The sequence below is a fragment of the Cydia splendana genome, chromosome 11 (genome assembly GCF_910591565.1).
Source record: "Cydia splendana chromosome 11, ilCydSple1.2, whole genome shotgun sequence".
Classification (NCBI taxonomy): domain Eukaryota; kingdom Metazoa; phylum Arthropoda; class Insecta; order Lepidoptera; family Tortricidae; genus Cydia; species Cydia splendana.
The window spans coordinates 1,897,118-1,911,660 of record NC_085970.1 but is presented as its reverse complement, the minus strand read 5'-3'; the positions used below and the strand labels follow the sequence as shown (position 1 = coordinate 1,911,660).

The 14,543-nt window shown below is 37.5% G+C and overlaps 2 protein-coding genes and 1 long non-coding RNA gene across 5 annotated transcripts in view; 2 read left to right on the top strand and 1 right to left on the bottom strand.

The window, feature by feature from the left end:
- LOC134794723 (uncharacterized) overlaps positions 1 to 10,309 on the top strand; it is a 71,318-nt gene extending 61,009 nt beyond the window's left edge. The window contains exon 2 of the long non-coding RNA XR_010144711.1: positions 9,026 to 10,309. This is a non-coding gene — a long non-coding RNA (uncharacterized LOC134794723). The remainder of the gene's footprint in view (positions 1 to 9,025) is intronic.
- Positions 1 to 14,543, bottom strand: part of LOC134794713 (uncharacterized) — a 71,049-nt gene that overhangs the window by 48,029 nt on the left and 8,477 nt on the right. Inside the window, exons 4-5 of one of the 2 annotated variants that reach the window (XM_063766497.1) lie at positions 12,260 to 12,445; positions 11,098 to 11,289 (exon numbers count right to left, since the gene is read on the bottom strand). In XM_063766497.1, the coding sequence (XP_063622567.1) occupies positions 11,120 to 11,289; positions 12,260 to 12,445 (356 nt within the window). In that variant the 3' untranslated portion in view covers positions 11,098 to 11,119. Of the gene's footprint in view, positions 1 to 10,835; positions 11,290 to 12,259; positions 12,446 to 14,543 lie in introns of those variants that run through there. The other variant, XM_063766496.1, reaches the window with a different exon arrangement.
- Positions 277 to 8,777, top strand: LOC134794716 (ragulator complex protein LAMTOR1). Of its 2 annotated transcripts, none has more exons than XM_063766500.1 (4): positions 277 to 489; positions 2,268 to 2,407; positions 4,296 to 4,497; positions 5,152 to 8,775. In XM_063766500.1, exons 1-4 carry the CDS (start codon positions 382 to 384, stop codon positions 5,242 to 5,244), a joined length of 543 nt encoding a protein of 180 aa, XP_063622570.1. In that variant the 5' UTR covers positions 277 to 381; the 3' UTR covers positions 5,245 to 8,775. The 2 variants fall into 2 exon arrangements, with proteins under 2 accessions (XP_063622570.1, XP_063622571.1); XM_063766501.1 differs by lacking the exon at positions 277 to 489 and adding an exon at positions 511 to 884 and having other exon boundaries at positions 5,152 to 8,777.

Genomic DNA, 14,543 nt, shown 5'->3' with positions numbered 1-14,543 from the left:
TTAAGCTGAAAATATATTAACGAAAGCAACATTCGTACACATTGTAAATATTTCCGAACGAAATAATTGTATTTTTCTGCTTTATAACTTTGTCATGAGTCATACCATTATTTAACTATTTTTTAACTGGTATCGTATATTACAGTAAATAAGTGTATTTGATGACTTTACGTAATGTAAACAACACTCGTTGATAATATTCATCTGAATAAAATGATAAACATGATTTTCAAATAATTATTCTGTTTGACAAGAAAAATACTCCTAATTAGCATTTGACGTTTAATGTCATGGTGCCGTCATTGTGAGCGATTGAACACCGCTACGAAATAGAAGTTTCTCATCTATTTTTAACCACAAAAGTTAGTTGCACAAATATTTATGCAGTCGGACGAAGAGGAATCTCTGCTGCATTCATGCTTCGACTCTCTGAAGAACGCAGTCATGGGTTGTTGTTACAGTTTATGCCACAAAGAGACTGACCCCCAGGTAATGCTTGTATGGGTGTTAAAAATCAGTTGGGACGTGCGTAGAATGTTGTGAAAACGTGAAAAATTTCTGTGTTAATAAACATTTTTTTAAAGCAAAAATATCCGTTTGGTATTTTTTGCAGTGTTTGCGCAATTGGCACAAGTAATAACTGTGCCAGTCTTTATCGTTAATTAATAGTTGAGTGACTTATTATCGGCGTAGTTCATTGGATTATGAACTGAACGTGGAAGCGGATGGACTGCTGTCATTGTTTTGCCCCGCAGTGGCATACTGTTGCATGTTTTCTTTGTGTTTTATTGCTGACAAACAATTTAAAATAAACATTTTTCTTTGTCACAATGAGCTGCGATGGTTGGCTGTCCAAATGGATCTACTGCGTTTCGTTTCCGGAAGTAAAACCTTTATTTTTTTAATATATATTCGGTTTTTTACTTTTTTTAATGCCAGCTGTTTCTGAAAAACTTGTTTTTAGCCAGTTTTTAAAACTATTTTGATGAAAGCTACTGTGTTCAATGTGAAACCTTATCTCAATGTAATAAAGCATCAAATGCAGTAAATACATATGTCATCAATGATGTGCAATTATGCAAGAGGAGGTTTTACCATGAACTGGGCACAATAGAGACATTGATGTGTGTGTATGATCTAAACATGTGTCAGTAAAGGATGTGCTGTGCAGTAATTGGATCTTAATGTTTGTTATACAATGCTTATTTTCATAGCTCATGGCCTGCTTGACAATCAATATTTTTTCACTCATTTGTATTCCACTGAAGTCTTCTAGAATAACCATTAGGTGGTTAGATAGGAGCAATTTGGTTTTGACATTTAAAAACTATGAGGACAAGTGAAACTTACTATAAGAATATAGATAAAATGATCGAAATTTAATTATTGTCAGAATGACTATAGACAATGTCAGATATTAATAATACTAAACCAAAGAGGTTTGCAAATAGGTGTTAACATTCTTCATTGTGTCGCTTAACTTCAGACTCGGGTACTTAAATTCATTTGACCCTCTCAGCAAATATCAACCCTCTTTTCTTAATACCGAAATCGCATAATCTGACAGATGGATTTACTCAAGTTTGATCTTAAGCTACTCAATTCATATAAAAAAAAGAAAGATAAAGATAAGACATTTGTTATTATGCTTTAGAAATTGCTTGCTATCACTATTGATAACACTTGAGATTGATATCTACATTTTTACATAGATATCATGTTTTTACGACAGAATAAAAACAAAAGGAATAGTTCTCTTCTCTCTCTCTCTCTCTTCTCAGCATATTTGCGTCCACTGCTGAACATATCGCAAGAATAACGAATATAGAGATCTTAAAAAGAATGAAGAAGAAAAAGGAAGTACTAGCCACAGTTAAGCGGAGAATAAGTGCATATTTTGGTCATCTACATAGACATGATAAGTTATAATAGAAGGAAAAATAGAGAGAAAACGGGGAAGGGGAAGAAGGAGGATGAACTGGTTTGATAAAATAAAAAAATGGACTAACATAAAAGACCCGGCCACACTAACAAGACTGGCCCAGTATAGAGAAGACTGCAATGGTGGCCACCGACACCCGCTAGGGCATGGCAGCAGAAGAAAAAGAAGAAGCTTAACATATGCCTCTTTCATGGATTTCCATGTTGTTTTGTATGCGGTGATTCTATGCTAGGTCGGCCCTGCCATCTTTGTAATGTCATCCGACCATATATTAAGAAGGAATAGTTAATCTACCTATATACATCTTTACATTAATAATTTTCAGGAAAACACAGTGAACGAACGGACACACCTGCTCGAAGTGAGTGAACAGACGCAAGAGAGTCCGGCGCCGGCGCCGGCCGCGCCGCCGCGGAAGCCTGACGAACAGAGCGCTCTCAACAGGATACTACACGAGACTGCCACGTAAGTAAAACCTAACTTGTTATTATGTGTTGTTGTTGTTGTGTTTTGTTTGGTGTGTGTGTTGTGTTGTGTTGTTGTGTTGTGTCTCTAGCTGCCCAAAGGCCTATTAACACATTCATTGCCACCCAGCCAAAAAAGACATCCGCGCCAGGCCGCAACGATTTCGTCATATATAGCTGTAGTACCATGATCCCGACTATCGGGTCGTCCGGCCTGGGAATGAAATCATAAAATACCCGATAGTCGGGTTTTCGGCACTGAGTGTGTTAAAAGTTATCCTGTTCTATTCTAATTTGAATTTTTATTTTAACAAATTTTGATGCCTAGCCTAGATAGATAGATTGCCTAAATATTGAGAGACTCTCAGATCAATTACCAATGCAATCAAAAGTTTAAAAAGCTGTGCTTGTTAATTTCATTAATTTCAATAACTTTTTCTTGTACAAAGTTTGGTTACACCGAAATAAAGAATTTACACACACATTGATGCGTAACACGTGAACAGACATGTTGTGTGCACATAGACAAAAATTGTTAAATGGTTCCTATTTAACAGTTAATTGAAACAATAATCATCAAAAAATTACCACAATCTAAAAAAAATGCTTAACGTATTAAGCTAAACAGTTTCCGTATTTATCCATTTTTATATATCGTTATATCAATAAACATAACGGCAATGTGCTGGTCGGAGATAAGATTATTTCCTATAGGAGCAGGAGTATTGGGCGAAACTGCACCTAAACTCGTAGAGATAGGGTCTAAAATGAAACAATATTATTTGTTATGAAACTTTAGGCATATAGTAATTTACTAGTGGTTTGGAGTGTGTATGTTTATACTAGATAATAATGTTTTTAAATAGAGAAGATTCGATGTTTGATAGTTCAAAGGCCTTTAGACTTGACATAAAAAGTTAGTTGTTTAAAAAACTTTAACCTGACTTCGCTTTTTTCGTATTAAATCTCTACGTCTCTTTAGAAGTCGATTAAAAATGTGGCTTATTTAATACGAACGAAACTAAACAACAGATACTAGGGATAGGTTTTTAGGGCGCTAGCACACTGGCGATTTGTGAGCGAGTTGATAGCGAGGCGAGCGCGTAGCGTGTTCGCCTCGAGCGCGCAACGATATCGCCGCGAGCACGCAACGATTTCGCTCGCCTCGCAAATCCCCAGTGTGCTAGCGCCCTAACTGTAGAAAATTATCTCTACCTAATATTTGGAAAAGTAATAGATGGTGGCATACTTTTGGTGTATTGTTTCTAGAGATGCACCGGATATTCGGCTACTATCCGGTATCCGGCCTATCCGGCCATTATTTTAACATCCTGCCGGATACCGGATAGTAACATAGCTTGATTTCGGAGTAAATAAAATTAGAATAAGAAACAGTCACGGTTATAATCGTACTCGTTTATTATTTTAAAACAATTTAAACATTCCACTCACTTGCACGCGCATCACTCATTTCGAACCTAGAAATGAGTCCGCGCGAACGTTCACTACGAAACAGGTCAAAACCTGCATAATGGTGACCTGTAAAATTGAAATGTAGTCTAGTTCCGCCGGCCGAATATTCGGTATCCGGTATCCGGCCAAACAACTATCCGTAGCATCTCCAATTGTTTCATCGGCTACTATTGATACTGAGTGAACATTGTTGTTGTGGCCGTCATCGGAAAGTCTTGCCACGAACGCCAACGACGCGACGGCTACCGCCGACAGCTTCGCCAATGCAATAGGTACTTACGCAGGATTCCGTAAAGTTCAATTTCGCTTAAATAATGGCGATGGCCTGGCACCCGGGGCACGGTATATTCTTTCGCCGTCTGGCGTTCAAAAGGATAAGCTAGATTTCTATTTATTTCTTGTGTTTTTAATTCCAGTAACGTAATAGACGTCGGTGCGCTCGGTCCGTACGCGCTGGAGCCCGGCGCGTACTCGGAGCGCGTGCGCGCGTATACAGCTCGCGTCGCCTCCGCACCCGCTGTTCCGCCGCCTCCGCCGCGCCTGCTCAAAGACGTGCCCTTAGCGGAGCGGAATGTCTTACTGTCTAAACCACCGTTGGGCAATGACGATAAAGAACTAGTGAGTATTATAGTAGTTGTGAACCCTTTTTGTGCAATACACAAATTCCTCAACACTACTGAACTTTTAACATACCTATACCTACCTACACAACACAACAAAAGCCCCTTCCCCACCTCTTTGAGATATCTCTCTCTTCATCTTTTCCCATCTTAATAGGTGAGCAAAATGCACAGTGTGATATGTACGTTGTGATATGTCATAACCCCCATATTTATGTACAGTCACCTGCAATAATATGTCGCACAGCGAAGCCCGCAAAAGTATCTACATAACACGCTATTTTTGCGGCCTTCAAAGAGTAACTTATCATTGCAGGTGACTGAGGTGACTGTACATATATCATCATGACTATGGCAGCATCTTTATCATCTGTCACCATGCATGTCACGTTCTAACCAATAAGTGCGAAAGTGACGCATCACGCGACAAGCGTTAAAAACGCGACCATGCGAACTTTTTTTGGTGTTTATACATATAGGAATTTAGAGAGTCCTCTATCATGTCCTTATATTGACGCCGGGATGTCCCAAAGAGAAATCCCGGGGGAAGACCATGCGACCGTCGCAAAACAAAACCCTTCTATATTTCACGACTTGACGTCCAAAAAGTTCGACTTCCAAGTTTCATTGTTCATTTTTTCCTCTTCAACAGATAGCGAACGCCGTGAAGAAGGCAGCGGCTGCGATATCGGAACTGCGAGTGGAACACCACGAGGACCTGGTCGTACCTTTCAGGGTGCCATAGCAATACCGCCCGCAGTCCAGGCGGTCCTTCTAAACTCACTAACCATTGGTGGACCTTATGGTTTCGGAATAAGGTTTACCAATTGTCAGTTATAACGTAGACAGGTTTTCATTTCACAATATAAAGATAAATATAGTCGGTGGGCCGGAATAAACCGAGAAATTTAAACCATAGATCCTGCTGCCTAATTGGTATTAAAAATATATTTGTCGTATAGGCGAAAAACGCATACGTTTACGAGATATTCTTCACTTTCTATTAACTCAGGCAAACTCATCATAATTATTCTAAGACGCTGTGTAGAAAAAGCTACTGAACAAAATCGTATTTTGTTCTAGAAAAGTCACTAAATTTAAAATGCTAAGGATGCTGAGAAAACCTTTTTTTTATTTGTAACACGCTGTAAAATTCTTTTTTACTCTGTGACCGAGTTGCTTGGAATTTTCACAGTATACTTAAAATAAATATTTTAATATCTCGTCCTTTCTTCTATATTTGACAGGATTTTTTTTTAATTTCGTGACTAATATGTGTTTATGTTCAACTAATCCGCACACACACAAATTCCATGTTGTATATAAATTTCATAGTATATAATATTCTATTAAATGAAATGAACACAACAATTCTACACCTAAACTCAGCACTGAGTGCCAAAACGGTTCATTATCTGATACTCATACATTAACTGTCATAAGTTTCATTATTCTTAAGACTTGCCTTACGTCGCTTGCTAAGTGTAGGTATGTCATTAATCTAATATCTTTAAACGAGTATTTATTATACACGTGACTCAAAAATAGGGATAAAAAACCACTTGAAGGTTATTTTCTCAAACTGAAACTGAATGCGGGTTTGCTTCTATTTTTGAGATACTTCGTTGTTTTTAAATAAAGCCATACTAGGAATGTATAAATGAACAGTATATGGCCTTATTTAAGTTAAAACTGCCTTAAGGTGACAGTCCATTTCCAACCGCAGCTGCACTACTGTCAATTTTACTATGGAAATTGACAGTAACAGCGACGCGTTCAGTACTAGTAGTGCAGCTGCGGTCAGAAATGGAATGTTACCCTTATAGAGCTCTCACATAAGTTATTTTGTTAAATTGGTCAACCGGGGTGAATGTGTCACTTGAGGTAAATGCGACTTTTAAAGATTTCTAAACGGAACATTTTAGAACTATTGGAAACCCTCTCTGTTCTAAGTGCGGTCACTGAGTTTTTAATGCACTCGGCTATAATAGTATATGTTGCACATTTACCACAAGATACGCATTTACCCCGCTTAACTTTAATAACTTTTGCACATAAGTTATCATTTTGTTATTTAACAAGGCGCGTAGCTAAAGCTATTATAACAATGGTATATCGTTAATCGACTTTAACTAATGATTGAAATATTTACTATGCTCTGATCATTATATCTAGTCATTTCAGTGAGTCAAAAGAGTAAATTCTCACTTAAATGAATAGAAATATCTGACGCAATAAGGCAAATTATTCATACTTTTGTGCAGTCACACGTAAGTTCTAACTGATTTTATTTTCACCCAGAATTAAATTATCATTTTCCCAGTCGAAATATAATTATTATAAGTGACTGAATCGGCTTAGGACCAAAAACATTTTTTTGTAGAAAAGTCAGTGCAAGGCTACCCTATTCCATAGAAACATCACTTAAAACGGCTCATACAAAATGCGTCTTATGTCCAAGCCTTGAAGTTCGCTTATTTAAAACAGCTCATGCAAAAATGCGTCTTATGCCTAAGACACAAGGTCCATATTTAAATGAATAAAATTCTTTAAATTGTCTTTATTTAAGCTTAGGGCTGCCACTTAAAATGTTAAAATTGTAATACCTAGGTGTAGACTTTGGAATGAGAGTTTTTTGCACTGATTTCTAGATAACGTAGCAATAGAATTATTTAAAATATTAATATTTTATTCAGTATTTTGCGCCCTCACCCTCATACTTGAAGTTTTGTCTCGATACAGAATGAGTTTAAATGATGGAATACAAACACTTAAATATACCTACCTATAAATACAAGACAAGATCTTAAATATATATGTACCATCAACCGGGGTAGAATAGGGATAGCAGGGGTGAATAGGGACTAAACTTAAAATTGTGATTTATCTGACAATTACTTTAAAACCAACACTAATTGTATCTTTCGATTGAACAGTAGATTTTGTATGATACAATTTGTGTGGGTATTTTTTAAAGAAATTGTCAGGTAAATCAAATTTTAAGTTTTGTATCCTACCCCATTCACCCCAGCCATGATGAGCCGGGGTGATTCGCCCCGGTTGGCGGTACCTATTGTTCTCAGAGAGACAAAAATATCTGAACCTACCAATAAAGTCGTGTTTACATATTTTTGCCTCAATGCTCTATTATATATTATTTTATCTTGTCATATATATAACGCACAGGACAACGTTAACATATAAACATACGTATTTTAAACACGTGCGTGATTTTATTGATATTATTTTAATTGTTCATTTGCAAATTCTATAAATGTTGATATTATCAAATTGAATACCGTTAATTTAGGATCTTTTGATAGTCAAAACTAAGAAAAAAATGACGGCTAAATTTTATTTTGCAAACCTTCTTTTGTTCGTTGTCCGATTAGCATTGATGTTTTCAGTACGGTCAGGGGCCCGGACAAGTGGGAGTCCCTTTCTAACAAAAGCTGTCAAAAAGTGACATCCGCTTGTATTACAAGTTACAAGCTTTTGAGAAACGGGCCCCTGATGGGGTAAATATAACACGGATAAAAATAATACTAAGTTTTTAATACTCAACAACTTACTCTACACAACACTTAAAAGAAGACTTGTGTGTAGACTTCTTTTTAAATCCAAAATAGGAATGAAGTAGGTAGAATAAGTTTTTCAGTGTTAAAAACTTTGTCATATTTTTACCCGTGTCTTATATTGACCAATTTACCCCACCTGACCCTACCTTATCAAAACATAGTTTTTGACTATCAAAACGACCCTTACCAATTTTATAATTAATATGTATATTTTTATTGTAAAATGGATATGCGATGACTGATCGAGACTATGTAGCTTAAATTGTAAATAAATAGCGTATAATATATAGAATTATAGATGCTTACGTATATATAATGTATCGTGACATAACGCCTGAAAGACATAACTGTTATGGCGTCATTGCATCATAAAAAAAATTAACGACGACAACGCGCATGTAACACCCCTGGCTGGAGTTGCAGGCGTCCATAGGCTACGGAAATTAAAAAAAAAAAAACATATTTCGTAAGTTTTACATATGCAGGCACAGTCGCCATCAAGAGCGACTAACGGCTCGATTCGGAAAATGAATTAGATTTCTACTAGACTTCAACAAGTTACGATACGGATAATTTAAAGATATTTGTATGATAGATATGTCAAATTTGACGTTTCCGCGATTCTGGAGGTCCTCTTGAACGATTTCGACAAGTTATGACTTACGGCCCGTTTAAAACTTTAAGATACGTCAATCAATATATCTAGAAACAATATGGATTAGATATGTCAGTGTCAAATGTGACGTTTCTTCAAACAAAAACATCACTTTTGACACTGACACATCTAATCCATATCGTTTCTAGATATATTGATTGACGTATCTTAAAGTTCGAATCGGGCAGTTAGATATCCAAGTCACATCTAGTCGATATCTAATGTAGATCTAGTTGATCTCTAAATCGTCTCAAGATCTTGTGATTATCTCGAAATCCGAATAGGCCTGCAAGGTGCTCACAAATATCTGAACACGACTCTATTGACAAGGCGCGAGAGTGCGTGTTTAGATATTTATACATGACGCGGCCATGGTAGTGTCTTTCAGAAAACAGAGCTTACTTTATTTAATGTTTTAAACTCGATGCCATTTTTCTACACTTGTATTTTGTATGTGTAAAAAAAATCGTAAGTTATCTTTTTTCACTTAATGCTTCGAAAAAACTTCGCAATCGAGTGGGGTAATGATAAAAACTTAATTTCACCCCATTTCTGGGGTAAAATAAAAGATTAGATCTGTTTTACCCCACTTAATTTTGTGTTTTAAATATTATTGGCAGTAATAATGTTTTAAACAATTATTATTTTTTTAATCGATCACCGTAAAGAACAATAATGTGAAATGATGTTTAAGTTTGAGTTGAATTTGTGGCCAAAAATGCTGAAAGGACCATTGGCAACTTTGTATGGAGCCTGGACCCAACGCCAACAGAAATGAGAGTAAGGTCATTAGACAGGTATTTCTATGTACTTCATTTTGTTCTATGGGCACCAAGCGGAATTCCATTGCAGAACTGAGATATTGGTATTTTAGCCAAAATGTCGTCACCCATATTATAGAGTCCAAGTAAGTAAATTAATTGCTGTAGGGTAGATGTTCGCGCATCGCCGGGCGAGCACACCGAATGATTTGCCGCACTCGCCCGGCGGTGGACTCTATTGCCTAGGTAATAAGGGTGACGACATTTTGACTAAAATACCAATATCTCAGTTCTGCAATGGAATTCCGCTTGGTGCCTATAGAACGAAATGACGTACAGAGAAATACCTATCTAATGACCTAACTCTCAACTCTGTTGGTTTTGGGGCCATTTTGACGCATAGTCCTTTATATCGAAGTAAATAAAGGTGAAACATATCAACTCACAGATAGGTAGGTAGATTTTCCCTTATATGTTGACAAGGGACGAAAATACTTAATTTTGCTACTTTGGTCATTTCAGTATTTTTGCGCTGATCGCTTCTCAATTATGTTTTAAAAATAAATGTATGAATTCCCTTTTACGGAAGGCTGTGCTAAGTAAAGTTGCGGTTTTGAACCGCCTTTGACGGTTACAGCGGAAATCGAAATTCGAAAATATATATCTGCGTCTCTATTGCTCTTGCTTAGTTCGAGTGAGATAGACAATAGGCAGATAAACAATTTTCGAAGAAGCGGCCGCCCTTGTCTCAATAGAACGTCAGTTATTTTGTTATGCACACGATTAATGTATAAAATAAATATATTATTTGTATTACTTTTGTTTTTTCTGAAAATTTATTACTATTACTACCTACTATCATATTTATTGATGTGCCGTCAGTGGGGAGACAATCCTGACTTCGGGCAAACTCGGCTCCGTTCGGCTCAGCATTGCTCCGAGCATATTAGGGTTGGCACCACTTGATGTCCTTTTGCGTGCACGACCACAGATAAGATAATGACTTGAATTTCGACAACCCTAAATAGCCGGAAGGAATAGTGCCATACATTAGAAAGGGATAGCATGATTCGTCAATGAATGGCTGTCAAACTTCGGTTTTGTAGGAAGTGTCCTTTCTGTACGGTAGTAGGTACTATTATTTATTCTGTGGTGCCGTCGATAAGTTTCCAAAATTGCGGCTTTGTTCCTACGTTAATCACATGGATATAAACTCAAGAATAGTCGGTAACAAATTTTATTAAAGTAGATGGTACAAGCAGCAGAAGTTGCTAAGCGGGCGAGGTGTTCAAAATTACCTTGACACGGTCTTATTCTTTTAACAATAAAGTCGTGTCAAGATCAGGTCCGTCTTAAACTATGCTGGGGCCCTTGGGCACATAAGAATTTGAGGCCCTTTTGGAAAGTAAAGAAAGCGAATTAAACTGACATTTTTGTACTATGATCTATTTATTATGGATAATCAATTACTCTTACTGTCTGTCCTTCGGGGCCCCCTGAGGATGGGGGCCCTGGGCACGGGCCCCGTGTGCCCTTATGGTAAAGACGGTACTGGTCAAGATCATTATGAACACCTCGCCCGTCTAGCAACTTCTGCTGCTCACTGCAAATGAGGCAAACATTCCCCTAGAGATGATAGTAGGTGTAGTAATGCGGTGTACGCCAAAGTCCATATTTGGGCTCCTTCCTTGGCTTGCCGAATGGATTCTTCTCCAGTATCACTTTGGCGAGAAGGCCGTGGCACGCTTGGTAAGACGACTCTGGTGTGCGTATACGCAAGATTCGGCGCAGTTCCCCTGCGGATATCAAAAGTTTAGTATGCACCATGGTATAATAATATACTCCGCCTGGTACTCCATTCCCGTCTTTTCTAGGTCACCTAACTGACACGGGCTTACGTCATCATGCGACAGCGCTATATGATAATATGCGATAGCGCTATATATAGCGGCCATGTTGTTGTGACGTAGCCCCGTGTCACTCTGGGAATGGAGACCATGTTTTATTAGACTATGGTATGCACAAAGAGAATTTAGACTATAGTCTGTATCTTTAGGTATTTAGGTAAACAAACAATTTGTACATTTTCGGGTAGTTATAATATAACATTTATTGACGGTTAACCAACCGAATACAAAAGGCCTGGATCAGTCACTGAACGACCTGACTTTAACCTGCATTATTTGATCATGTAATGTTTTCATCTACCCTCAACTGTGTTAAAGAGCCATTTGATGGTAGATTTTGTTTACTCTTTTTTAAATACCTACCTAAAGATACAGAGTATAGAGGGATATTGTCAAAGTAAATTATGTAGTCAGTACATTTACTGCCAAATTTCGACAGAAATGATTAACACTTTTAGAACGCCATTTTGAGGATAGCTATGGCGCCATACCTTAGGCCTACTCTCGACTAGATGGCCATAATTTTCGACATTTCACAAATTTAACGCATATCTGTGAAAAAATAAGGATCAAAGTCAAATGGCGTTCTAAAAGTGTTGCGCTGTGTCTCGCTCCAACCTATGGTTGTCGCGTTAGCCGAAGCCAGTCGCACAATGTCGTGGTTAAGCCGTTATTCACCTCACTCTTCCCGTAGTTGTTTCCACGACTGTGTGCTGAGAGGATTCTTGTATTTATCGGGTGCTGGATGTCGAGAGGACACTGGGCGAGTGGTGTCAGGATGTGGACATATCATCGGGTAGTTGTAGGGTCTACAATGACCGTAGGGTCTGCAGTCCTTGGTGGATCAAACTAGACTCACTTTGTAAAGAATCGTCAAACTTCGGTTTCAAAGACTGTGTCTTGGGTGGGTCCTTGTATTTTTCGGGTGCTGGATGCCGATAGGATCCGGTGTGAGTGGTGTCAGGTATGTGGACATCGTCAGGAAGTCGTAAGGTCTGGAGTGCGCGAGCGCGGCGCGTCAGGTTTACGGACATGAATGGGAGCTCTGGAGAGTAAGATCATTGGTTTGTGATGATGATATTAAATAATAACGAGATTGCAAAAATTCCCCTTGGAAAATATTTCGGAAAACTATCATGTTTTTTAACTACCCTTTCGATTTTTTAAATGAAAGTTTCCTGTGTCTCTCTGTGAAATTTCCGAGAACTTTTCCATCTTTTTGAAAACTTTTCGCAACTTGCACATCTTACACAACGCTAATGAATTACCTCTCTAAGGCCCAGTTGCACCAACCACATTTGACAGACTGATCAACGTCAGCCGGCGCGCCCCGGCGCGCCACTATGAAATTTTCCATACATAAAAATTTTGCGAACTCTTTAACGATACGAACAGTTTGGTGCAACCGTCCCTAAGAATAAGATGTAAAAACGATGAGTTTTATGAAACTTATGTACGAAACATCATTTGATGTTTACCAATAGCTTTCGAAAAGGAAAACATCGTGGGGTGATTAGGTATCTCAACGAATTTTTTTTTGCGGCGGAGCTGATAATGACAGTGTGGACTAATTGTTTCACAATGGTATTTTTTTTCTGAAAACCTTACACAAATTATTATCTTAAGCCAAATCGCAAAATGTTATAAAAGTTATTGTTATTTATAAAAAAAAATTTTTTCGCCGCAGTTATAATTTTGGTGTGGTGTCCCGAATCCGTTTTTCTTGAATGATTTCTATAGTAGAACCATAACATCCATTGATTTAACAAAAACTTCACAAACTTTTACTCGTTATTAGTCTACGTATATTATAAGAAAATAAAAGTGAAGATTAGTACATGAATTGATACTCTAAAGGCTTCGTCAGACAGGCGCGTTTTCCGGGCGGGGCGCGCCGCTTTTACATATAAAACGCTCACGCCCCGCCCGGAAAACGTGCCTGTGTGACGGAACCTTAAACTAAGCATTACTAGTTGTCCTGGTAAAATAGTAAATTTTGGTGGTAAATATTGAAAATGAATTTTATGGTCGAACGAAACGCAACAAGGCTAACAAACGTGGAGTAACCTGTTAATTCAGGTCTGCTCTGGCACTGAACGATGATGCACGTGTCGTATGACGCTAGATCTGTCCAGCAAACGCGTAAGTATCTAATTTTGGTGTATTAAAATACTTTTTAATGCAATTTTGGTGGTGTATATAACTAATGACCGAAAAGTAGTTGTTTTTGTGTGAACTGTATTTAAAGCATGTTTATAGTTTCTTTTTTAAAATATAAACTTGAAACTGATGTGAGTGATACGGTTTACTTTTAAATATACTTTTATGCAATGGTTCTAATTTTGGTGCATCAATTTTGGTGGTTTTGGTGGTAATTTGAAAACCATTGCTTAATGCCACCAAAATTGATACTTATGAGCCATAACTAAGTAATTTTGTATTTGCTGTCATAAATTTATATTTTGTATTCACAGCACTAATGACTAAGTGCATTGATTACCAGTAAAAAATAAATACTTTACAATAAAACAAAATTTCACATTTTGTAATTGCACTGACTTTAACCTACATTATTTGATCGTGTAATGTTTTCATCTACCCTCAACTGGCTTAAGGAGCCATTTGAGGGTAGATTTCGTTTACTTTTATTGAAATACCTAAAGATACAGACTATAATAGGGATGGTGGCCAGTAAATCTAATTTTGGTGGCAACCAAATTATTAAAATCATAATATCTCGAAAACTACTATGTACAATGAAAGGCCATTAAACTTCTGTGATTCGCCCTTCGTGATTACATTATACTTCACTTGTAGTAGCACGCGAATGTGCTGCCATCGTACACAATTTAGAGTAACATTTTTTAAGAAAAAATATCTCGCCTAAATTGGGGGTATTTCATACACGTTTTGTGTGGCGGCCATCGTGCACGTACTTTTTCTTTGCTAGTGAAATATTTTGTGTTTTAGCAAGTTTGTAATAGTGTTTAGTGTTTTTGGATAAAATGGGAAAACGCAAACATCGTGAGGAAGACGAGGAAGATTACTTGGAAAGGAAAATCCGAAGCCTTGAGAGGAAAAAATCGAAGATTCGTCGTAGGCGCCGTCACCGTAGTTATAGCCCCAGTACGTCCTCCTATACA

Bases quoted from the DNA above. Each gene is read 5' to 3' on its own strand.
- LOC134794716 (XM_063766500.1), top strand. From the start codon at position 382: ATGCAGTCGGACGAAGAGGAATCTCTGCTGCATTCATGCTTCGACTCT. The intron at 490-2,267 runs GTAATGCTTGTA...AATAATTTTCAG, and splicing joins ACAAAGAGACTGACCCCCAG to GAAAACACAGTGAACGAACG. The intron at 4,498-5,151 runs GTGAGTATTATA...CCTCTTCAACAG, and splicing joins GCAATGACGATAAAGAACTA to ATAGCGAACGCCGTGAAGAA.